Below are 27,202 nucleotides of genomic sequence, written 5' to 3'. Positions count from 1 at the left end.
AGTACAAAACAGCCAGTAGTATTATCCTATTACCATAGTCACTTTAAAAAATATGCAAAATATACTCACTTGACAATTATTAGTTGCCTTAACCAAATTGAAAGATTTAAAAAATGAATTCACTATTGGCTTATTTTATACTATATGTATATATTTTCCAAATATTGTTAATCCTATACTGGTGTTTCAGTGGGCCTGGGTTAGACTACACGTAAATAAAAATGAACAGAATAAGCTTCCAGTCAGACTTGCTTTTATTTTAGAACTTGTCTCTTGTTCCATTGTAATTCCCAAGAACAGCTCTGGTCAAATAGAATATTCATGTTTTTCCATAATTCTTTTCCCCAGCAAAAATCAAGTACATATAAAGCAAAGCATGCTAAAATGTAAAACAAATGATCACAGCACAAAACAGCCATTCATAAAATTAGCCTCATCTCACTTTTTTCTTTCTCACGAATTCCATTATTTTCCAAGTGTTCTGGTAAACAGCAAGCATTCTGGTAGCAGCTTGCCAGGTCGATTTCACAGGGCACTCAGGGCTGGATCCACCATGAGGGTTGTAGCAGAATTGAAGAGATGAACATGAGTTTCTCATTCTATGAAGAGATAGGAGACTTTCCTAGGAAATTCTCTGACTGCTTTTGTTTCAACTGCCCAATTTGAGATGTAGATGTGATGAAAATTATGATAAAAATATTCTCTAAGCAGATATATCATCAGAATTGCTGCCTGAACTGTACAGAGCTGTCAAGAAAAAAATTCAGTTAACTTTTCCTGGTCATTTTTCCCAATTCTCGGAAGAAATGAAATCATTCCTAGTTTCTCAGTTCTGCTTGTTGGTATCTTCACTCAAAAGTCTCCCTTTCAGACTTGAAACAGCACAAATTTAGCACATTACTAGCCAATTGGTTTCATGAAAAAATTTCTGCCCCTCACCACGCTACTTCTAACAGATGATTTATAGTTTCTGGCTAGAACCACATGGAGTCACACATTGCCAACAGAGCGATCTTCCTTTTTTTTTGCTATGATCATCTTGTGTCCTCACCATCTGCAAAACATAAAAATATTAATGTTCTTAATGTCACTGGATTTGTTTAAAATGTTCCCTCTAGACTTGACTCCTCTTTGCCACATATGAAATGAACACACATAGTTTTGGCATTTTCAATAGTCAAAATAAAAGGGTGATGTGATAATAGATACAAATGAGCAACATATAAGTAGAACTACAGATACGCTTCTTCCTGGGGAAATGTTGGTACATTCATCATCTGAAATTCCACACTTAGTACATTCAGTGTCGTTGATTTGAACTAGAAGGAATGTGCAGAGCTAGGACTCTGCTTAGAATCCTTTTAATCTTCATTTTTAGCATTAATTTCTAGGACAACATTCCTTCCCCTCCTATTCTTCATCCCCTTTCATCCCTAACCACCCTTGTGTGAACTTTTGCTTCTAGCATCAGCACCTACTATTCTTAGGAGGACTGCTGTCCGGCCACTGAAGTGGCTTGTCTTCAGACATTTGTTACATACCCATCTCAAAGGAAAACAATCATGTACTCTTGCCTTGCATATTTTAAAGTTAACATCTAATTATTTTTTCATAATGAGTTTAAGTATTTGAAAAGAATGTAATTTGTGACATATTTTAAAAGCTCACATTTAGAAATAGAGCTGTCACATTTTTAAAAATTTACCTAATAGAATCTAAATAGCACAGTGATTTGACAGCACCATTTTCTATTTAAAGTATATGTAAATATGCTCATGGTTCAAAGTCAGATGTTTTGTAGTGTTCATTTTTCTCCTTAAACATGTACTTCCATTCCACTTCCCCATAGAATTTCATTTAACTGTAATATATTTAAATGCTTTAAAATCTTTTGTTTGCCTAATTATAATCCTCCACAGCAAAAAATATATTTTAATGCATGTCTTCTTATTTCCCAAGGCTATAACCTCCTATGTGTTAACATTTTTTTTCTGATGGATTACCATTACAATTTATCAGAAGAGCATATACATTTTATATGTTATTATTTATATTATATAAATTTTGGTTATTCTTTCAAAACAAAAAGTAAAAGTTTTATTGGAAATGCATTTCTTCTTGAGATGGGTAGTTTATCCCTGTTGTTTTTACTTACTATTACAATTTATTGTTAGCATGAGACAGAGTTTAATATTAATTCTATTAATATTTATTGTTATAGATTTAAGCACTGATAAATATTGTTGATGGGTTTTGAAGGAGTTTTACTATAGCAATACCAAACAATTCTTTGAATTCTGAGTTATGTGCCAAAAACTGCCCACTAATCTTTCAAAAGCTTTTATTTACAAAAGATTATGTTACCCAGTGATTGGATGACAATTCCTCACTTCTGGGAAATGTACCTGAAAACACTTCACAAACTTATTGAATGGCTATTAATAATACCAGTTACTCTTTCACTTAGAAGTATGGTGTTTAACCTAGGAAACTAAAATATGACTGGAAAGTTTTAATATTGCTAAATAAAGCACACTTCACAAGTATGCTATTACTAAATTTTTTTTATAAAATAATAATGTGTTTTCATATTTTTTCTTCAGAATTTTTTTAATAATGTGTTTTCATATTTTTTCTTCAGAATTTTTAAACTTCAGCTTAGCTTATTCACTTAATGGGATATATCCCATATAGCCTAACTGGTGGAACTAGTCCTTAAAGTAAAACCAATCAACACCTCTTTCATTTGGAAGATCTGGTCTTCCAACTGAAGTAAGTATGTTACTGAGGGTCTCTGTGATGATGTCTTACTTATGATTCCACTCTAAGATAGGTAAATGGTTAAGGCTTTTGCTATGTTTTTTTTTTTGACCTAATGAAACAATGCTCGCTCTCCATTGGTACTTCACTTATAGGCTCTTTGCTTTGTTCTCAAGGATTTTTCACTTTAAAAAGATGTATCTTTTGTGAAGAGTCAGGAAATGGAACAGGCCAGATTACTAAATGAAACTTATCATAACTCCTACCATCCTCACTCTATAGTATACCTGAATTCAGATCAACCAAACATGAATTAAAATACATTTCTAACAATACATTTCTTTCTTAACAGAAACATGTACAGGATGGGAAAAACCTGAAGCCTTACCGGGCTTAAAGGAGACCTACAGATCCAGTATTTAAAATGACTCCTTGTTTGACAACATGCTCCCAACTCCCTATCCTGTGCCTTCCTGGGAGGGTTTACATTTGGGCAAAGCACATAATCAGATTTAGAATGGCTGAGAAAGGGAAACTTAGCTGGCTCAGTTGGAAGAAGATGCAACTCTTGATCTTGGGGTTGTGAGTTTGAGCCCCATGTTGGTTGTAAAGATTATTTAAAAATAAAATCTTTTAAAAAAGGATGGCTGAGAGGTTTGTCATTTTTTTTTGCATGAAGTGGGGGGCTTTTGTAAAAGAGGATGCTGAAAAGGAGACCCTCCATGATTCCTCAGATAGAGACATTCTCTAGAATGTTTTTAGATTTTAGTTTTTAGAAATTTAGATTTAGTTTTTAGAAATCTATGCACTAAGAAGTCTTTGTGTGTCCCTTAGTATGAAAAACACTGGCCTTGCCCAAGCTCTTCATTACACAAACAAGAAAATTGAAGACCAAGGCAATCAGGTGACTATTTGAGATCACAAAGCTAGTTAGTGACAGAACCAAAATTAGCATCTAGATCTCCTCATTCCCAGTCTGGCATTCTTTCCACCATGGCCATCAACTCTAATGCCATTTTGTCATCATAACCATCATCATCACCATCACCATCATCATAATTTTAAATAATAGCTAACATGTATTAAGTTTTCACTCAATGCAAAGTGCGTGCTGTTTGAAGCACTTTATATTCAGTGATCACATTACCCACAATGTAGGCTCTACTATTATGCCCATTTTACAGCTAGAGAAATGGAAGCTCAGAAAAGCAAAGTAATGTGCCTAAGATCACATGACCAGTAACTGCACAAATTGGAGCCAAATCCATGTCCCCACCCAGTGATCCTTGGACTCAGTCTTTCAACTACTATTTCCCAAAGTGGTTTCTATAGAACACGAGCCCAAAAAGATGCCCCCTGATACAATGATTCTGTGGTCATAGTGGTTTGACCATAGCCCCTCTCTCAGAATCACAATAAACTTTAGCCCAATAAAGTCATTGAGAAGTCCTGCAAAAATCATGCCTATTTATCAGTATTTTACAGGAAAAATGTTTTCTCCCGATTACCTATTAATATTTAGTGAAAGGACTTCTTTAAAAAAAAGATTTTATTTATTTATTCATGAAAGACAGAGAGAGAGAGAAAGAGAGACAGGCAGAGAGAGAAGCAGGCTCCATGCAGGGAGCCTGACATGGGACTTGATCCCGGGTCTCCAGGATCAGGCCCTGGGCTGAAGGCAATGCTAAGCCGCTGAGCTACCCAGGCTGCCCCAAGGACTTCTACTAAAGGAGACTAATTTAGGCTCAATATTTGTAACACTAGGTCAGTGGTTCTCAAACTCTAGCCTGCATCAGAATCATCTGGAGGACCCCAACCCCAGAGTTTCTGATTCAGCAAGTCTTTGGCAGGATTCAAGGATCTGCATTTCCAGTGACTTCCTAAATGATGCTGATGTTGATGGTCCAGGGACCACACTTTGAGAAATACTGAACTTGATGTTAGAAAAATAAAGACTGGGATCCCTGGGTGGCGCAGCGGTTTAGCGCCTGCCTTTGGCCCAGGGCGCGATCTTGGAGACCCGGGATCGAATCCCACGTCGGGCTCCCGGTGCATGGAGCCTGCTTCTCCCTCTGACTGTGTCTCTGCCTCTCTCTCTCTCTCTCTCTCACTGTGTGCCTATCATAAATAAATAAAAATTAAAAAAAAAAAAAAGAAAAATAAAGACTAAGAAATAAGCCCTAAATTGGCATAATGGGAAAAGGAATACACTTATGCTTTTTAAAACTCCAGATTAAAACCTTGCAAATGTACATTATAATGAGCAAAATAATCTATATGTTAAGTAGATGGATACAATCAAAACATTAGAAAAATGAGGTGAAAAGAAAAGCCCATTCTCTTTGAAAAAACAAGATAAGCACAGCAAAGATAAGTATGTAAGGGCTGATCATTCTTCACAATGGATTTTTATTTTTAATTGTCAAATATATTACCAGACTTAGATCATTCATGTAACATAATACTAGCTGATTATGTGCCAAACAAGGTGCGCATTTGACCTTCATATGTATTATCTCCAGCCTTTCAACAAACCAGATAAAGATTTTTTTCAGATAAAGATTTGTCATTTTTCATAGATTAACTTTAAATTGAATTTGTGTTCTAGAAACATAATACAATATAAATCTTTGTGACAAAATGGTACTGAACTAGATACTGTGAATATTCTTTAGTAAGACACTTAGATGTCTACAGCTTCTTATCTGTAAAAAGATACAGGACACCTCAGTGGTTTCTAACGTCATTCTAGTTTCAAATTCTAATCCCCCATGATTCCAAGAAAGAAGCCAAACTGACATTTCTTGAAGAGACTCAGACTGACTTCATGGAACAGAGCTGGCCAAATGTCACCAAATTAAGTTGCTGTCTAGAACTCGAAGAAGGCAATGAGTAAGGACATGATCAACTTCTAGATGTAGGATATACAATTAAGTAGAAAAATTGTGAAAATTTCTGGAGGAAAGAAATTATGAAGAATATAACAATCAAGGAAGTTCTCAGTAATGCTCACTTGGTAATCTTTTTTGAGTTACCAACCTTATCATTTTCAGCAGCAACCTCACCTTGAAATACCTAACAGGACTAATTCAACTGAAATTTATAGCAGTGTTTTTCAAACTTGTATGCACATTGGAATTGCTCTGGGGTTTCAAAAACAATGAATGCCTATGTCTCCCTGACAAAGAATATGACTTAAGGGATGTAGAGTGTGGGTTGGACTATGGAATCATCAACAAATACCCAGGTCATTATAATGCATAGACAAGCTTGATCAATACTGATTTATAGGGTTCTTTCCCATGTATGTTGTTAATTCTATCGCCTGAAATGGATTGCATTGTGTCTCCCCAATTTCATATGCCTTAAGGATGGAGATATAATCTGATAAAAAGTGATGCCCTTAGAAGAGGAAGGGACACTAGGACTGTCTCCACTATGTGAAAACAGAGCAAGAAGGTGGCTGTCTGCAAGCCAGAAAGAGAGCTCTCATTAGAAACCAAATTTGTTGATCCCTTGATCTTGGACTTCTCAGCCTCCAGAACCATGAGAAAATAAATTACTGTCTTTAAGCCCTTCAATCTATGGCATTTGTTATGGCAGCTTGAGTTGACTAGGATATCCCCTCCTAACACCCACCCTTTTCTATCTCGGATCTATTTCCTTCCTCCAATATTGGGAAAGCACACTGAATTAGGAGTTGCCAGACCAGGGCCAAGTTTTAGGAAGGCACTAAACCTATTTGAGCTTCCGTTTCTCCATCCAAATAGAAGGGTATTAATTCCTGTCTCCTACACAGGGTTTTGGAGGGAACTCAATGGGATCATGTACATGAAATTACCTTACAGACAGTATGGCTCTGTACATGGGTGAGCTGCAGCTGGTACCTGCCACTTTGTTTTACTCAACCACCCTCCCTTTTGAATCCCCTTCTTGATTTCCCTTTGAGGTTCCCTCAGCCATCTGGTCCTCAGTCATTTGGCCTCACCCCAACTCCCTGGTTCTCCCACCACTGCTTTCCTTTAGCCCATGCCTGTTAGCAACAAATCCTCTTAGTTTTCCTTTATCTGGAAATATCTTTCTTTTGTTTTCATTCCAGAGGGCTATGCACATTGGATATAAAATTTTGTGTTCTAAGTTCTTTGATTCTGGGATGTGAAAGAAAAAAAATGTTTCACTGTCTTTCAGCTTCCAAGGTTTGTTTGTTTGTTTATATTTATTTTTAACTTCCATGGTTTCTGATGAGAAATTTACCATCATTTGAAGAGCTGTTCTTTTCTTTTGTAATATGCAGATTTTTCTCTAACTGCTTCAAAATTTTTATCTTTTGTTTTCAGCTGTTAATGATGTGTCTTGAGTGGGGTTTTAAAATCTGTAGAGTTATATTTTCTGCTAGTTTGGGAATTTTTTTGTCCATGGTTGAGAGTCCAAGGCTGATGCAGCTCCCATAATTAGAATTAGAGGATCCCCTGCTCCAGTTCTCTTCCTCTGGGGCTACCCCTACATGCTGGCAAGCAGGGCCTCTCTTTCTAGTTCCTCTGGCCAGAAAAACAGAGTTTTTCTTTAATTTTAGTTAGCTAGCCTTCCACTCAGATGCAAACTGTGCCCACCTTCAGAGCAAAACAGTGCGCAAAACAGTGAGAAGAGAGGCACCTGGGTGGTTCAATTGGTTAAGCCTCTATCTTTGGCTCAGGTCATTATCTTGGGGTTCTAGGATTAAGCCCCACATTGGGCTCCCTGCTCAGCAGGGACCCTGCTTCTTCCTTTCCCTCTGCCTCTCCTCCTGCTTGTGTACTTTCTCTGTCAAATAAATAAATGAAATCTTAAAAAAAAAAAAAAACAGGAGAGGAAAGAGAGGGAAAAATGGGCATTTCTACCACCACCTCTGACAAACAGGAGCTCCTTTTCCTAGTTCTTCTGCCCAGAAATATGAGGTTTCCACTGAATTTTATCTTCCTGCCCCACTGCCATCAAACAACTCCAGGACTGAGGTCTGCCCTCAGGACAAAGCTACAAAAGAAAACAGAAAAGGAAATGGGAAACTTCACAATATATCTACTTTTTGTTACTTTTCAGAGCTCTTTGGGGAATTGCCTTTTTTTGTCTTCTCCACAGTTTTCAGTTGTGATCAGTGCAAGAGAGACAGTATGGTCTTAGTCCATCTTGAGGCTAAAGTAGGCTTAGTCCATCTTGATTGGAACCAGATACTTCATTGTATTTATATTTGATTTTCCTTTTCTTACACTCCTCTTCCCTCTCTATATTTTTCTATATTTTCTCTATCCTCATCTCTCCTATTTTCCATCATTTTTCTGATTTTGTTCAGTGTCTATATATTAGCTATATCTATACTTATACTCATATCTAATATTGTTTGGTGTACATATGAAGTACTGATACATACTACATATTTATATAGTATTGTACATATATGCTGCATGCATATATGGTATTTCATTATATAATCATACCTAAATTTATTTATCATACCTGCTACTGGGCATTTTTGTTTCTACTTCAGGGCTACTAAAAATAGTGCCATTATGAACATTCTAGTACATGACTTTTGGTGAATATATATTTTTCTGTTGGGCATATACATTAGAGTTAATTTGCTAGTTAAAGTGTATGCTTACTTGCAGCTTTAGTAGACCCCAAGAATATTAATTTTAAAATAATTTCCCATATAGTTTTGTACACAGCAAAAATTATGAATAGTTGCTCTGGTGCCTACTATAGTTTCATTCTCCATCTTCCATTTTTCCCCTTAGCTGTAGGTCCTGAACCATCTCCTCACATAGCCTAAGAAGCTGCCCTCAGCCTCCAAAGAAATCTCAAAACCACAGGCACCAGCTAGAAGCTCACATCTCAGAGCAGGCAAGCCAGGGTTGCAAAGGGAGAAGGTAGACCTTCAAACCCTGGAGGCTTGTTGCATAACTCCTCACTCACATTTTGCACAAGATATCTGGGGCTCTGCTTGCTTACTCAGGACCTGTGTGGTCCTTGTTCTCATCCCTCTCCTGTTTCCATTCCCTGACCCCACATTGAGTATTTACAACTATTTCCGGTTCTGGTTTTGTCAACACCATTGACTCCCTTTTTTGCCTTTCTAGAGTTATATATTGTTTGCCTCCTCATTTTGGGAACCTCCTGCAGCCCTAAGTTTCTCTATCTTGTCATTTCTACCTGTCCCAGTGAGTTCTCCTTGTTCATCCTTGCTCATCTTCCACCAGGGGAAAAATCCAAACAAAGGTACTTCAGGGGCTTCAGTTCTATTGTACCCAAGGTTACCTTTTTTATCTTGTTGTTTACCATCTGCTAGAGCTGGCATTTCTTCTGAATGTGCCTCTTCCTTATCGTTCATCACCAGTTCTCCAGTTGAAAAGAGCATGTATAACTTCTGGATCAAATCAATAGCGGTCTCAGAACCATTACTAGGATTGTTCCCTAATACAAAGGAATGATGCTCCTGGGAACCAAATTCACCAAACAGCTCACTGTTTCCTGTCTCTATTTTATACACCTCAGGAATAAGGCTGAGGTGACAGAGAAAAGAGATGAAAAATATGTTAGCCAAGCCCCTTGCAGAATTAAATGTAAACACAGGATATAGAATAGCAGATATAGAATAGCAATCAACTTTATGCATGTGATTGGAACAGTCCAAATGTAGTTTGTAGATTAAATCTGACTCGGGCAACTTTTTAACATTCCAAAGAGAAATCATAGCATTGTATCAGTGGTTTAGGACTCCGAAGCAATATTATGTTCAGCACTGAATTTTTATTGTGTACTTATGGCTGTACTTTGCAAAATCAAACAAAAGAATCCTTCCTATCAGTCTTCATATGAGTTCTGTTTTTCAAATGGCAAATATTTTTGCTGCTTTTGCATTTTTTCTTTTTGTTTTTCTTCCGGTGTAAAATTGCTATATCTAACATTTGATGTTGTAAGCTTTCTGTTATGGCAGTACCCAATATTAGTGGTGTTATATTAGGTATTAATAGGAGTCTCTCTTTTTTTTCATAAAAGCAACAGAAATGGAAACATGGCTCTTTCTAATATGGGTGCTATTCTATCTGCTATTAATTCCAGATCTGTGCAGTCTTCACAAACCAAGAGTATTTAACAGACACACAAACACATACCCTATATCCCAACCAAACTTGCATCCTGAAAACTAAAGCGCCATTCATTTCAAATTATTTTTGGAAGGACTGCTTCCAGCTGTAGTATTACCCAAACTGTGAATTTGTCAACTCACACTACAGTGTTTCCTGAGCCAACGTTCTCTGGGTTGGGAGAGGTGATGTTAACACACTTGGGTCTCAGATCTGCAGGGGGATATTTGTTGATGGCACCTGGAGAAAGAGTGGGCTGGTTAATCTAAAATTTACCATTTTATATTCTATTGCCCAAAGTCAGTCCATCTTTTCCTGTGGTTGGAAGTGTTTTTAAGAACAAATTAATTTTATAAGGCATTCAACAAAGTAGGCACCCTCTGACATTGCAATACCTCATTGGCAAAGTCAGTGAGATATAGCAGTGATTGAGCCTAAAATTGTCAAGCTCTGTATGTCAAGGGCTTGTGATACAATTCAAGGACATCTCTCAATCCCTTCTGACATCTGTTTCTCTCCCTCTAAAAGGAAAATCTTTCCAGAAGACACACTGAGCTACTGAAATTGTCTGACTTATTTATCTTAGGGTTGGAAGAAGGCAAGTGACAAGCCTGCTACTGTATATGAATCCTGAATTCCAAGATTCCTGAGGGTTACAAACCTGGGGCTTTTGAGAGGCAGCAAATCTGCATCTCTGCTATTCTCTGATAAACTTGCAGGAGCTGCAGATAACTATTCAATGTGGCCTCTGCCTCATTTTTAATCCCAGCACAGGCCAGGATTTGCTTGATGCTAAAAGCTCTTGGGTATACTACTATACCCATGTCTAAAATTGCAACACATGGACAGAGGCTGCAGCAGTCATTATCAAAGCTCCACCATAAAAAGACACCCTTAGAACCCTACTTGGCTATGCCTGAGCAAATTATCTGGGATAGAGGCTCTAGAAGAGATTCATGTCCATGGCTCAAAAGAATTAAAGTCATAACCAAAGGTAATTTACAATAAAAGAGAAAACAGAAGTCCTTGGAGTAGATAGAGGGTATTGGTAGTAGGATATTACTGATTACAGCAGTATCCTTCCTTAAGAGTATAGGAATTGAAATATAGTTTAAAGAACAGGAGCACAGCTCCGGGGTCAGAATGCATACAGCTGAGTCTAGAATTTGCAAACTATTAAACTATAAGCTTTTGAACAATTTATTTTTTTAAAGATTTATTTATTTATTTATTTATTTATTTATTTATTTATTTATGATAGAGGGGGGAGCGGGGAGAGAGGGAGAGAGAGAGAGGCAGATACACAGGAGGAGGGAGAAGCAGACTCCATGACAGGAGCCTGATACAGGACTCGATCCCAGGACGCCAGGATCACGCCCTGGGCCAAAGGCAAGTGCTAAACTGCTGAGCCACCCAGAGATCCCCTTGAACAATTTATTTAATGTCTCTGAGCCTTAGTTTTCTTACTTGTAGAATGGAGAGATTAGTATTTTTCTTTGAGGGCTATACTGATGATTCAATGATATAATCTATTTAAAGAATTTGTTACATGGTATCAAGGTCATAGTAAACAGATTAGGGTTAAAAAATACTTTTTACCTATATGGGGGTTTTCTGGCAAATATCTTGATAGTGCAGTAGTAAAGTTCAAGGTCAATAAGACCTGATATTTTTCTCTGGTTTTCTCACTGCCTTTTTTTGACACCTGAGACTTTACTACTCTCCACTGAAGTAAGGAGTTATTACTAAGTCAGCTGGTGGATTGTACACAGAGACATTAAATCTATTGCAAAAGCAATAGAAGAGAAAAGGTTTAATGACTTACGTCTGATTAAATGAACAAATGGCTTGACAAACTTGGTGATATAGTTCAAATCTGGCTTGTGGGTTCGGCCAAGCTGGACTAAGTGATGATCCAGTGGGTGGCTGGCTAATTCTTCTAATTCCTTGTCATTGTGTATAGGACCAAAGGAAAACACAAATATAATATAACCCTGACACTTGGCTCTCAGAGCTACATTTCTTAAGACTTCCTTGTCTAAGGGATTGGTTTCACCAGCAGATATAACAAAGATAACTTTGTTTTTCCTCAGGTTGGGAGTTCCTACAAAGACATTGTCAATTGTCCACTGCAGGGCATGGCCAATAAAAACATCTCCACTGAGCTGTTGAAAAGAGTCTTGGAGATGATGTTTCATTTGGTATATGCTGTTGTAAGTAATCAAATCAAATTCCAGGTAGACAGGGCATTCTTCACTGTTCGGCATATAGCCTGGAGGAGAATAGCTCAGAACTGCCACTCTGTCTCCTAACATGGAGGTCAGTGGGTCTGGGGCAATGTGAAAGTAATCAAGCACTGAGATAAGAAAAGCTTTCACTTCCCTAAACTCATCATTTCCTATTCTTTGGGAAGCATCTATGAGGAAAGCCACATCCATGTAATATTCTTGAAGAGAGGTATCTCCAGGTATATTAATAACACCTGGTTCTTCTTTTCTGCCATGGTTTTCAAGTCCTGCAATAGAATAGCTCAAGTCACTCTTTTTAGTAGAAGACTAAACTTGGAACTCCTAGCCAAGGATGACCAATACACATCATGTGATTTGCCATGGTTTATTCCCAAACCCATGGCAGACATCATAAATCAATTATAGTACTTGTTCTCAGATGCATTCTCCAAATATGTCTCCACACACTGCATAGGAAACCACTGGCATTGAACAGGTGTTGTCATGTGAAAAGAAATGTATTTGCTAGCCTATCTCAGATCCTTGTCCAAGGGTTGATAGATCCTCTACTATTTTCATATGTAAGATGAGAAATATATAACTATTTTTAGTGTACTCCACATGATCACAAAATTTGAAGTACACATTTACATGATATCTAACTATTTATTTTGCAGTGACCCTAAGAGAAAAGTATATATGTCAGTCATATTTATTGGTGTCACAAACATATATAGCTTTATACACATGTTCAAAATATGTACTAAAGTGTGATGTTATGAGAGCAAGTATAAATGTTGATTTTAGAAACCAAACTCTGTGTGAGACCTTAAATACTCTAAGATGTTAGTATTTAAAGTGCCAGTTTGCAAACAGTTTATCAGCCAAGACAAAATAAGGAGCTTGCATCATGTTGTAAGTCTTTTACATTACTAAGCACACAATTTAATTCAGTTGACTATTTTTTTTTGTAGCAAAACTTTTTCAATGAAGGAAATAGTGCCTTGATTTACATTCTGATGCTAATGTAATATCTTGCTATAGATCAGCACTTCAAGTATTTGCTCTAAGGCTCAGGGATCATAAAACCATGTCCACAGTGATGTGGGTGCTGACTGGTCAGTGAAGGCACAAGAGGAAATGCCAGCTCGGAAAGATAGGAAGTAGCTGGCCAATGTTCTTTTTTCTATGAAACAAGTGTGTCTATAAACCTAATCAATCAAGAAGTTGGTTTCTAACTGGCAAAAATTTATTGATACCCATTTGTGCTCAACCCCATTATTAATGCTTTATATTACTTTATTTACTCCTCACAACAATCCTCACAAATGATTCAATTAACCTGCATTAATGCCATAAAAGCTTAATAATAGAAATAGAATGCCAAAAACAATACCATGGAGAATGTTATTAACAGGGCAAATGAGCTATTAGATGTTTGTAGCTTAAGTAACTGAATTTCTAGGGTAAACTTCACATTATCTTTTTTTATCTATCATTAGATATTTTGATGAATAAAAATTATATAAAAATTGTAAGGTGTACAATGTAGTGTTTTGATATCACTACACCGTGTGTAATAATTATGACAATCAAGCTAATATTATTGGATTTAATTTACTTAAAATTTTGTTTAGAATTTTTGCAGCTATGTTTATGAGGAATTTTGGTGTGTAGTTTCATTTTCATTTAGTCTTTGTCCAATTTTGCTATCATGGTAATCTGACCTTAAAGAATGAGCTAAAAAGAATTCCTTCCTCTTTAGTTTTCTTCATGTTTGTTTAGAATTGGCATTATTTCTTCCTTAGATGTTTTGTTGAATTGACCAGTGAAGTCATTTTGGCTTGGAGTTTTCTGTATGGGAAAATTTAAACTACAAAATCAATTTCTTTAATAGGTTTAGGGCTATTTAAATTACTTCTTGAATGAAGTCTGGTAATTTGTGATTTGCAAGAAATTTATCTATTTTACCTGAGCTAACTTACAGGCAAAAGTTATTTATCATATTCTATGATTATCTTTTTATTATCAGTGGAATGTATTTCCTTTTTCATTCCAGATATTAGTATTCTCTTCTTCTTTTTTTCCTGGTGAGCTAGACTATAGGTTTATTAATTTTTTGATATTCTCAAAGAAACAGCTTTTGGTTTTACTAATTTTCTCTTTCCTATTTCATTGAGTTCTATTTTAATTTTATTACTTCCTTTCTTTCGCTGCTTACTATGGGTTCTTCTTCTGATTTCTTTTTCTTTTTCTTTTTTTTTAATTTATTTATGATAGTCACAGAGAGAGAGAGAGAGGCAGAGACTTAGGCAGAGGGAGAAGCAGGCTCCATGCACCGGGAGCCTGACGTGGGATTCGATCCCCGGTCTCCAGGATCGCGCCCTGGGCCAAAGGCAGGCGCCAAACCGCTGCGCCACCCAGGGATCCCTCTTCTTCTGATTTCTTTTTTTTTTTTTTTTTTCTCTCTTCTGATTTCTTAAGATGAAAGTTGAAGTCATTGATTTGAAAACTTTTTTTTTTTTTTTTTTTTTTTTTTTTACCAACACAGGTATTTAATGCCTTCTAAGTACTTACTGCATTAGTGGAATCTCAGAAATTCTGGTATATTATGATTTTATTTTCATTCATTTCAAAATATGTTCTAATTTTCCTTTGGATTTCTTTGTGAATTATTTAGAAGCACTTTATTTAGTTTCCAAATAGGGATTTCTTGAAGATCTTTCTGCTACTTATTTTAAAATTTTAATTCTGTTTTAGTTAGAGAATACAGTTGGTATGACTTCAATCTCTTAAAATTTTGAGAATTGCTTTATGGCCCACAACATAGTCTATCTTGGTAAGTATTGCATGTGTGTTGAAAAGAATATATATTCTATTGTTGTGTGGAGTGTTCTATAAATATCCATTAGGTGAAATTAGTTGCTAGTATCACTCAAGACTACTGTCTTTCTGCTGATTTCCTACCAAGTATTGAGAAAGGATATTGAAACTCTGATGCTCTTCTCATTTTTAAAAAATCTTTTTTCTCTCTGAGTTTTATTTTGGGTAATTCCATTGCTACATCTTCAAGTTCACTGATGTTTTCTTTTATCAAATCTAATTTGTTATTAACCCCATCAAGTATATTTTTCATCCTAGACATTACAACTTTTATCTCTACAAATTCTATTTGAATCTTTTTTTTTGTATCTTCCATGTCTCTACTTTTTCACATATGAAATATAGTTATATTAGCTATTTTAATATCTTTGTTAATTCTAACATCTGTGTCACTTTTGGTTTGTTTTAGAATTATTATGCTCTTGATTATGGTCATGTTTTCATGTTTCTTTTTGTGCCAGATATTTTGAAATTTTCCTTTTTGGATGTGGAATATTTTTCTATTCCTACAAATATTCATGTTACATGCAAACTATTTGATCCTTTTGGTTTGTGCTATTATAATTTGGTGAGTTCAGAGCAGTGCTTAATTTGAGGCTAATTATTCCCCACTACTGAGACAAGACCTTCCTAGGTTTTCTCCCCAATATTCTATAAGTTATGAGTTTTTCCAGGCTTGCTGGCAGGAAAAGGCATTGTTCCTGGACTGCTATGAGCAACTGGCACTATTCTGTAATCTTTTCTGATGGTTCTTCCCTTAGTTTCAGGGCATTTCCTCACATGCATGTGCACTCACCAATCAACATAATTTGTTAGAGCATGAGGAAAAGTATTTCATAAATGTTCTGATAGAAGAGGATGGTTGACCTATGTTAGTGAAATATTTGTTCATACATGCCCATATCAAAAAGATTACTGCTTTTCCCCAATTTTCTCTTTATAGTTGAGCAAAATCTCAATCCTTTTCCAAAGTACCCAGCAGAATTATTTTCTAAGGAGGTATATTTTCACTCACAAAAATCTGTAAAAAATAAGCTCTCTTCCTACTTGCAGGATTAGCATGAGAATCAAGAAGCTAAATGTAGATGCTTATGTTTCAAAAACTCTAAAATAGCCAAACATAAAGTATGATTATTCTACTTTGAGTCTAAATTCATCTTACTTAGGGAGAGTGGGCCTTCAAAACTATTTTCTCTCAAGAAAACCTGGCAGGAGTGTGGATACAATATATCCATAGCTCATAGCAATACTGTGTATTTTCTGGAAATGTCATGGAGCCAAATTCCCGTCTTCAAGTCTATGGAAGAATTTCCTCAGAGTGGCAGAGGAGGAAGGGCTGGCTCACTTTATTATGGAGGAGGCTTGGAAGGAATGAGGGATCCAGCTAGATTTCTAAGGAAGTGGCCCCAGAGATTAGCCTAACTTTGGCTGACATTTAAGCCACAATACCATGTGTGCTCCAGTAACTTTAGGAAGAAGCAGAAGTGGAAAGGGAATTTAGAGAGAAGGGAGAATTTACGGGACACGAGCCATTTGGACTGGGATTAAGTATGCTGTGAAGTAGCTATGCTGTCTTTCATGGCATTTGTGGGAAACCTCAAGATATGCATGAATTATCCAGTGATCTGATCTGGAGTTTCTCCAGAGGCCAAAATTAGCCATGTGTTCTTCACAGGCAAGTCACATGTATAACTGAGGCTACCTTACATGTATATTTCTGTCCACATGAACTTCAGCGATATTTTTTAAGTTAACATTGTTTTAGAAGACTTCCCATGAGGTTGGCAATGTTTTCTTTCCTGCTTTTATACTGAGTATTTGAATGAGCATTCAGTTCACTTCAGGTCTTATGCTCAGCTCTATGCATGTCTTCTCTCATGCACCATGAGGGTGCAGTTACCATCATTCCCCTTTTACAGATGAGCAAGCAGAAGCTTGGAGAGAGTAAATTATTTGGCCAAGAAATGACAGCTTCTAAGTGGTAGAGGCAGGATTTAAGCTCCACTCACATAAATCCTTCAGAAGAAATGGTCATCAAATATGAGGGTAGAGCAGACATTTTAACCACTTCGCCAAAAGCCCTGGGAGCTGATATGAAAAATGAGGTTCTAGGTCAACTGCTATTCCTTCTAAGTGAAACCACTAGAGGAAGTTTTCTTCCAAAAGTAGGTAACTATATGAATTAAATAAAATTTTCAATTTTTTCTTCCCTAGGCATTATAGGGCAGTGGTTATGAGCAGAAACTTGTGGTTTGAGTCCTGTTTCTGCTGTTTGTTACCTCTGTGACTGAGTCCCTCCATACCTCAGTTTCATTATGTAAAAAATAGCAATAATAAACTATAATCTTATAAAGTTTTTTAGAGAGTTAAATTAAGTTTGCACAGTGCCTAACATATCCTAAGTACTCCACAAATATAATTTTTAGAGGGAAATAAACAAATAGAAAAGTTGCAAAAACCTGAAAATCCTGCCCATGTTACTATATTTCGTAAATCAGAATTTCCATAAGAAAAAATGCATAATCAACTGGTATTAGTGGAAGACAACTTGCACATGCACATATGTATGCATGTTCTCAGAAATGAGAAGGCTCATTCTGCTGTTTGTGAATGTTTAACTACAGAGGAGTTGGCAATGATTTATGTACCTCTCCATTTAACAATGCCATCTTAGGCCTGTCTTCCCTCCTGTTTGCTTAGGTCAGTGGCCAAGTTCTAAGCCGGAGCAGCAAGGAAGGGAGGCGCAAGAGTGTGTGTGACTGTATATCATTGATTTTATGCCAAAGGGAAATATAGATACATTTAAAATTCCCTTGGTTTATTGTATGTGATCCTCTTTCCCACATTTACCTGAACAAGTAGAAGTGACTGTCTTAAAATAGATTTCATCCTTTTCCCCCAAAGACAGAATAAATATCTTTCTTGACCTCCACCTTTCTAGGTGGCACTTAGTCTGACAGATTCACTCATGCAGTCAACTTCACACTCTGAAACAAGTCTGCAGAATGTACCAGCATACTGAGAAAAAGCAATGCATGCCTTAGGAATTATTTAGACCCAAACTACCCAGATCTAGCATTTTTGGTGTTTATGGTATTATTCTGTGCTCTGGACTCTTGGTGAATTTATAAGCAGTTTATAAAGCAAATTTATTCTGGCATTATGGCCTCTGGATGACTTTATAACCAGGAATTATTTTTAATGAAATTATGTTTTAAAAATAAAATGGGGGCAGCCCCAGTGGCTCAGCGGTTTAGCACTACCTTCAGCCCAGGGCGTGGTCCTGGAGACCCAGGATCGAGTCCCACGTTGGACTCCCTGCAAGGAGCCTGCTCCTCCCTCTGCCTGTGTCTCTGCCTCTGCCTCTCTCTCTCTCTCTCTCTCTCTCTCTCTCTCTCTCTCCCTCTGTGTGTGTGTCTCTCATGAATAAATAAATAAAATCTTTTAAAAAATAAAAAAATAAAATGGCACTACAAAAATTATTTTAAGATAATTTTCCCAAATGATGATGTGATCGAACTTATTCTCAAATTTGGCAATTGGATTTATTTCCTTATCTGTAAATGCAGACAAAGCCATCACCAAGCCACATGGCACACATGGTTAAAAGTTAGTGGGCATGGGTATGAATCCTGGCTCTGCTACTTAAAGCTAAGTACTTGAAGCTCTTATTCAGTGTCTTTATCTGTAAAATACAAAGTGCAGGGGTACTGGGATGGCTTAGTCAGTTGAGCATCTGACTCTTGATATTGGCTCAGGTCATGGTTTCAGAGTTGTGAGACTGAGCTCCATCTTGGGCTCTACACTCCTCGAGGAGTTTACTTGAGATACTTTCTTTCCCTCTCCCTCTTCCTCTGCCCTTCCCTCTGCTTGCATGTGCATGCTCTAAATAAACAAACTTTAAAAATACAAAATGTAATAATAATAATAATGATGATAGACTTTTTGGTAAAGATGAAATGTAATCATGTGTCTACAGTGCCTAGCACTGTGCCTGGCACACAGTTGTGCTAAGTAAGCAGTAGCTTCTGTGGTTATGACTATTCTTCGTGCATTGTTCAATCATCAAGTGAGACAGTGCAGAGAAACAGTTCTCTGAGAATTGTACTGCAGTGAATAAACATTAGTCCTCAGAGCATTCCATCTGCACTTTTAATTAAACGGAATATGTTCTGACTTGTGTTACACATTTTTTTGTACACACAGAATATATTCTGTCAAACCCAAGCTCCTTGAAGATAGGGCCTCTGTCTGAGTCTTTAAAAAAACAAACAAACAAACAAACAAACAAACAAACAAAACAAAACAACTTCTCTAAGTCCCCAAAGAGAATAACTCAGGGCTTAACTCAGAACAGGAGCCAATATGTATTTGCTACATGAAAGGACATCTGAATAATCATGGAAAATCCACATAAATCCTTAGTGCTTAATGAGGGCTGTCACTGTTACCTTCACCTCCACCACCACCACCACTACTGCCATCCCACCCTCACACTTCCACCACTGCTCTCACCACCATTTCCCCACCACTACCACTATTACCACCACAATCATCACCACCCCACTTTCCTACCCCTACCTCCATCTCCACCATCAACATCTCTACCACCCACCTCTACCACCACCATCAGCGATAGCTAACACCTTCACCACCACTGTCTTTCCTGTCTCTGCAACCAGCGCCAACTCTGTCATCACAACCCCCTCTACTACCACCACTATCACCCAATTACTATTTCCAAGTTTTATTCCATAAGAAAGGGGTCTGCATGAAAAAAAAATGTCACTAGTATTCTAGAACATTGCTTTATTACTTGCAGTAAATGATTGCATGAGACATACAGAAGCAACCTCAGTGTACATTTGAATTCAAACAGTCCACATATCCTGAACAATCAGTTCACATTAGTTTTGTCCACATTCAAAAACTTCATGGAAGACACTCAAAACTGTAATAACAATATAATAAATTCCCAAGCAAAAGTAAACGCAACCACCTCAGCCTACAGTTTAAATGATCAGGAAAATAAGTTTATTCCCCAAAGAACATCAAGATGGTCGAAATTTCCTAAAGGGTTCGTGAAACACATCATTAAAATTCAGATACGACCACAATTTTATTACTGACCTCCTCTTTAGAATGTGTACTGAAATGAAAGTAGGACATTCAGCTGGTGTTCCACAGGTGACTTAGAAGCCAATTCTGCCGCATTTTTAAGTCCAGTATGGATTTAAGTTCAGCAGAAGTCAAATAATATATTCAAGTTCAATACATAACAGCAAAAATTAGAAATGAGCTAAGTGTTCAATAAGAGATAATTTCATTCATTGAAAGTAACATAAGATACAGAAAAATCAGTATGAAGCTTGCAGCAATATGCAAAATGTATGACATTAATATGATGTGAAAAGCAGGATATCCAATTGGATGAAATGATGTAAACCTATATACCCATGGAAAAAACAAAGAATATACTCTACACTATGAATAATTTTTGCTAAATTATTTGAGATTCTTTGTATTCAAATCTTATATGATATGATAGTACTTTCATAATTTTTTAGATTTTTTTTTAGCAGAATCTTGAGAGTATAAAAGGGAAACAGTTGACGGGGTGTAGGAATTGTGAGTCCCTACTCTGAGAACTTGGGGCATGAAGTTTCTTCTAAAACTAGGTTTCTCCCACTATTGACAGTTTGACTAAATAGTTCTTTGTTGTGAGGGGAGGTTCTGGGCATTGTAAAATATTTAGCAGCGTCTGTGGCCTCTGTCCATTAGATGCCAGTAGCACCTTCCAGTTGGGACAACAAAAACCATCTCCAGACATTGCAATGTCTCCCAGGGTGGGTAAAGTGCAATCACCCCCAGGTGAATTTGCAAGAGGTGATTACTAAATACCTTTCCAGCTCTAATACCCTATGACTGAGTAGCAGTCAAAAGACATATTGACTTAAAAAAAAAAAAAAGCTGGTTTGTAGTTCAGAATCAGATTAATGTTCGAAAAATAAAAAATGTAAAATGGAGCCTATGCAAATTCCCTAAAACAGAATTCCAGGCTAGTTCTAAGGGAGAAGTGTTATTTCTCATTTCTCAGTGAAATTCATTGAAAAGAACATTAGTTGAAGTTATCCTATGGCCTATGACCTCTTAAGGCTGTGAGCGAGCCCCAGCCTCAGTTTGGGTTGTATTTAACATTTCATTACAAATTATCCTGTCCTTTAATCTTGAAAATCAACTAACTATATCTTAAATATTGGTTAGCACAGTATCTTTGATGAAAGTACTGGCTCACCCCTGGGTCAACAGTTGCAACTTAATTAGAATTAAACCACCCATTTTTCATTTCACAATTCCTAAGTACTGTGTGTATTCCTTTGGTAAGTAATTAAGAAAGACTGAATTTTCCAAAGAATTTTTATATTGCACATATTGTGGCCAAAATGCATGATATTATCTCTACATTATCTTTATATTATTTAGATCTTAAAAAGTGTTGTTTTAGGTGTTGAGTGGATGGAGGGAGACATGAACGTTCAGTGGTCTTAGAGGAGTAAAATAAAATTATTATGCAGTTCATGGGGATTCCTTTGGAAACAGGAATTCCCACCTCTGTTTTGTGGTATAGATACTCAATTGCTTTCAGCTCCATTGAGAACGCAGAGCAAATCTGGCCCACCAAAGTAGTAGGATGAACAGCGGTTCTTAAAATACCACCTGTATTAGAGCCATCTGCTCTGCTTCTTAAAACTCAGATTCCTGAGCCCCAGCCCCAGAGTTTCTGATTTGGTAGGTCTGGGTGAGTGCTGAAAAGCTGCATTTAAAAAAAATATTTTATTTATTTATTCATTCATGAAAGACAGAGAGAGAGAGAGAAGCAGAGACACAGGCAGAGGGAGAAGCAGGCTCCATGCCGGGAACGTGATGCGGGACTCGATCCTGGGACTCCAGGATCACATCCTGGGCCAAAGGCAGGCGCTGAACCGCTGAGCCCCTCAGGGATCCCCGAAAAGCTGCATTTCTAATGAGTTCCCAGGTGCTGCTGGTGCTGCTGGTTTAGGGACCACACTTTGAGAATCCCTGGGATAGTGGATCTCAAGCTTGTGGACATAGAAAAATTACCTCTGGTGGTTTTAAAGTTTCTAGACTATTCTCCATCACTCATACCCCTAAATATGAAGGAGTAGTTCTGAGGAGGGCTTAGCAATCTGTGGCTATAAAGGACTTCCAGGTGATTCTGATACAAACTGTCCTTCAGCTGTTGTAAGGATTAGAGAGGGCCAGGAAAGGTGATGAAACTGAAGATGAACTTGGAAATCAGAGGGAGAGGCATAGGTAGAGAAATAGTGATTGTGCTTCTCGAGGAAAATACACAACTCATTACCAGCCCACAGGACTCTGGAAACTATACATATCTTAAGTGGTTCAGATTCCTGACTTTCCCCCAAGACTCTCAGTTCAAGGGCAGAAAGATCAGCCATCAGCCATAAGAATCACATTACAAATGAGTAACAAGCACAGCATATGAGGGTGTTTATGCAAGTTATCAACCTTCTATCTGTACAATACATCTGGAACTAATCAAAGCTCATCTCTTAGCAACTGAATAAAATATCAAAACCACAATGTACTCTTCATGAGGACGGCGCATTATATAGAAAGTCCTCAGCAGGTTTTGGCAACTGGCTAAAGATGATAAAAGAAAGGAAGGAAGAAATAGCACAAAATCCCTAGGCAACACTTATGATCTGAAACTCAGATTTAGTTTACTGGATAAAAAATATATATTATCCTTAGATCTGAGGCTCATACTGTTTGCAGGCTACCACAACATGACATAATCCTCCACGGAACTCCCAGCACACTTCAACCCACTGCAGGAGAAATGAAGTGGGGAGGGGCAGCTAATAATCTACATTTTTTCCTAGTAGAGCCATGTACAATGATTTCTTTGGCCAAAATGAACCTTACACTGGCTACAAGTATCTTGATTCCTCAACATCTAATAAACCAAAGAAAGTCTTTCTGTTATTACTGAACAATGGTTGTTAAAAATGGCAACGAAGATGAGTTCTTTTTCTCTTTTTTCCCCTAAATATCCAGTTATATCTATCTTTTCCTGAAAAGATTCACATTTCTGAATTATTAGACTTTAGAATGCTTACCTCTAACAAAATGATCACAATTGATAGTTTGGTATTCTAATCCTGCCAAACAACTCCCCCCGCCCTTTCTTCTTTTTTAAACCAAACCATAATAAATTCCTGTACCTTATCATTGAAATGAACACCCAAAATTAATTCTATCCATTAAAAAGAAGAAATATCTTATCCTCTTCTGTAAGCTAGGTCTATATGATAATAAAAATTGTTTAACTAAAAAATATACATAGTTAAATGCCTTGATGACATGGTACTATAGACATTTAGTTTTACTGCATTATGTTTTTTAAGCCTTATTTTTCAACTAATGATTGACCTTTTCTTTTTTTTTTATTTATTTATTCATGAGAGGCAGAGAGAGAGAGAGAGAGAGAGAGAGAGGTGGAGACACAGGCAGAGGGAGAAGCAGATTCCATGCAGGGAGCCTGACGTGGGACTCGATCCCAGGTCTCCAGGATCACACCCTGGGCTGAAGGCGGTGCTAAACCACTGAGCCACCCAGGGATCCCCCCTGACCTTTTTATTCTTAATCCTAGCTTCAAAAAGGAAAGTTTGGTTGTTTTAAGGTGAGTGCAAATATTTATATTTCATAAACAGGGGGACACTGTGGAGATGTGAGTGTTGAACCCAAGGAAAAGAAAAGGTATTTATCCAAGCAAGTTACTGAGAATGAATGTGATTCATTCTTAGGAATAACTGACCTCAGATTGGCTCCCCTTTTTTTAAACTTGCATTGTCTAACAACAACATACAAGATACTTATGACTTAATGCTTTAAATGCTGGTATTCTGGTCAAATGAATGTTTTGGAAGCCCCTCTACATGCACAGCTGAAAATGGCTGAAGTCTGTTTAGAATGCTCCCCGCCCCCCTTTTCATGAAAACACAGACAAAAACCCTATGCATCTGATTTATTTGAAACTATTAAATCCTGCCAGAAGGTATTCTTGCTTTGCCACTCAAATGTATAAAGTAGGCAATGGGAAAGTCTGTGCTCTGTCATTTCTAAGTACCTCAAAAATAACGTACCTTCTCATGCAATCACAGAGTCCAAAGTGCTGGCCAGGCCAGCTTTTATAGTGATTTTAATCTTTCCTCTACTCCGATGTTCTCTTATCACTTCCTTCTACATCACACCATCCTTCTAGAGAAATCTTAAGACTAATGAGGATAGCAGGGACATCTCTTAGAGCTCATATCAGTGGTGCCTGTCATCTTTTAAACCTTAATTTTCAACCAAAGCAGTGGCTGTAGCTACCATCTTGAACTTGAAAAACAGTTGCCTAAGAGAATAGCCTTCGTTTACTTGATTCTCTGCTCGTGTTAAAAGATGAGGACCCCATAATTTAAAAATTCCATTGTAACTTTTCATTTCCTTACCAGAAGTAAAACTTGCAATTCCTTCAGAATCCTGACCGTTTTCATATGTGATCATTAATCCTTGTGGCTTAACCCTGTTGTTTATGTAAGCCACATGGGCACTTCCACCATTCTCCCACACAAAAGATGTGTCTGTTTTAGCACTTAATTCCCGGCCAATGAAGCTGTCCTCTCCTGAAGAAAACTCATGTGTCTCAGGAGTAAATCTAGCAGATAAAAATGAAAGTGTTAGATGGTAGCTTTGAGGAATGCAAATAAAATATTCCAGTGATTTGATATAGTTACTTAATCATTCCTTAGAAGAAAAATGAGTGGTAAAAATCTAAATTCATTTGAATAAATTATTCATTATGATTTTTTATTATTAAAAAGTATAAACTGATAAACAATTCCCATTTATCCTTCATTTTCCCCCATCTGCTTATAGCCTAGTAACTACTAGTTTGGAATAAACCGAGTCTGATTTGCCACAAAGTTTTCGGTAAATAAGAAGAAACTCAATCATAGGTTATTTGGAACAAGCATATAATCTCTCAGATTGATGTCACTCCCCATAGAAAACAAAGAAAACAGATATTTAATTTTCCAAGAACTGCTCTGAAAAGAATAAGACTATATAAAACTTATCTCATCAACATCATATTTCTTAAAATGGTGTCTACATTTATATTCTTAGGAGTTTAAGAATTCTCTATGATAATTTGAGGGTGTGCTTTTTTAGATGACGATAGAAAACACATTTGATATAAGTTGATATGCACCTTTATGTAATTTCAATGTCTTCATGTTCACATTTGTATTTGTTTTTTATTTATTTATTTATTTATTTTTTTAATTAATTTTTATTGGTGTTCAATTTACCAACATACAGAAAAACACCCAGTGCTCATCCCGTCAAGTGTCCACCTCAGTGCCCGTCACCCATTCCCCTCCAACACCCGCCCTCCTCCCCGCTTCCACCACCCCTAGTTCGTTTCCCCGAGTTAGGAGTCTTTATGTTCTGTCTCCCTTCCTGATATTTCCCAACATTTCTTCTCCCTTCCTTTATATTCCCTTTCACTATTATTTATATTCCCCAAATGAATGAGAACATACACTGCTTGTCCTTCTCCGATTGACTTATTTCACTCAGCATAATACCCTCCAGTTCCATCCACGTTGAAACAAATGGTGGGTATTTGTCGTTTCTAATTGCTGAGTAATATTCCATTGTATACATAAACCACATCTTCTTTATCCATTCATCTTTCGATGGACACCGAGGCTCCTTCCACAGTTTGGCTATTGTGGCCATTGCTGATAGAAACATCGGGGTGCAGGTGTCCCGACGTTTCATTGCATCTGAATCTTTGGGGTAAATCCCCAACAGTGCAATTGCTGGGTCGTAGGGCAGGTCTATTTTTAACTCTTTGAGGAACCTCCACACAGTTTTCCAGAGTGGCTGCACCAGTTCACATTCCCACCAACAGTGTAAGAGGGTTCCCTTTTCTCCGCATCCTCTCCAACATTTGTTGTTTCCTGCCTTGTTAATTTTCCCCATTCTCACTGGTGTGAGGTGGTATCTCATTATGGTTTTGATTTGTATTTCCCTGATGGCAAGTGATGCAGAGCATTTTCTCATGTGCATGTTGGCCATGTCCATGTCTTCCTCTGTGAGATTTCTCTTCATGTCTTTTGCCCATTTCATGATTGGATTGTTTGTTTCTTTGGTGTTGAGTTTAATAAATTCTTTATAGATTTTGGAAACTAGCCCTTTATCTGATATGTCGTTTGCAAATATCTTCTCCCATTCTGTAGGTTGTCTTTTAGTTTTGTTGACTGTATCCTTTGCTGTGCAAAAGCTTCTTATCTTGATGAAGTCCCAATAGTTCATTTTTGCTTTTGTTTCTTTTGCCTTTGTGGATGTATCTTGCAAGAAGTTACTGTGGCCGAGTTCAAAAAGGGTGTTGCCTGTGTTCTCCTCTAGAATTTTGATGGACTCTTGTCTCACATGTACATCTCTCATCCATTTTGAGTTTATCTTTGTGTATGGTGAAAGAGAGTGGTCCAGTTTCATTCTTCTGCATGTGGATGTCCAATTTTCCCAACACCATTTATTGAAGAGACTGTCTTTCTTCCAATGGATAGTCTTTCCTCCTTTATCGAATATTAGATGACCATACATTTCAGGGTCCACTTCTGGGTTCTCTATTCTGTTCCATTGATCTATGTGTCTGTTTTTGTGCCAGCACCACACTGTCTTGATGACCACAGCTTTGTAGTACAACCTGAAATCTGGCATTGTGATGCCCCCAGCTATGGTTTTCTTTTTTAAAATTCCCCTGGCTATTCGGGGTCTTTTCTGATTCCACACAAATCTTAAAATAATTTGTTCTAACTCTCTGAAGAAAGTCCATGGTATTTTGATAGGGATTGCATTAAACGTGTAAATTGCCCTGGGTAACATTGACATTTTCACAATATTAATTCTGCCAATCCATGAGCATGGAATATTTTTCCATCTCTTTGTGTCTTCCTCAATTTCTTTCAGAAGTGTTCTATAGTTTTTAGGGTATAGATCCTTCACCTCCTTGGTAAGGTTTATTCCTAGGTATCTTATGCTTTTGGGTGCAATTGTAAATGGGATTGACTCCTTAATTTCTCTTTCTTCAGTCTCATTGTTAGTGTA

The 27,202-nt window shown here is 37.1% G+C and overlaps 1 protein-coding gene across 1 annotated transcript in view; it reads right to left on the bottom strand.

Annotated features, from left to right (window-relative positions):
* Window positions 1–236: 236 nt before the first annotated feature.
* COL6A5 (collagen type VI alpha 5 chain) overlaps window positions 237–27,202 on the bottom strand; it is a 131,142-nt gene continuing 104,176 nt past the window's right edge. Inside the window, exons 37-41 of the mRNA XM_026015504.2 lie at window positions 24,535–24,740; window positions 11,707–12,396; window positions 10,025–10,121; window positions 9,052–9,296; window positions 237–1,054 (exon numbers count right to left, since the gene is read on the bottom strand). Of these exons, the coding sequence (XP_025871289.2) occupies window positions 1,035–1,054; window positions 9,052–9,296; window positions 10,025–10,121; window positions 11,707–12,396; window positions 24,535–24,740 (1,258 nt within the window). The 3' untranslated portion in view covers window positions 237–1,034. The remainder of the gene's footprint in view (window positions 1,055–9,051; window positions 9,297–10,024; window positions 10,122–11,706; window positions 12,397–24,534; window positions 24,741–27,202) is intronic.

The sequence above is a fragment of the Vulpes vulpes genome, chromosome 11, assembly GCF_048418805.1.
Source record: "Vulpes vulpes isolate BD-2025 chromosome 11, VulVul3, whole genome shotgun sequence".
NCBI lineage: Eukaryota > Metazoa > Chordata > Mammalia > Carnivora > Canidae > Vulpes > Vulpes vulpes.
The sequence above is the reverse complement of the archived record's forward strand: the minus strand, read 5'-3'. Positions and strand labels throughout refer to the sequence as shown.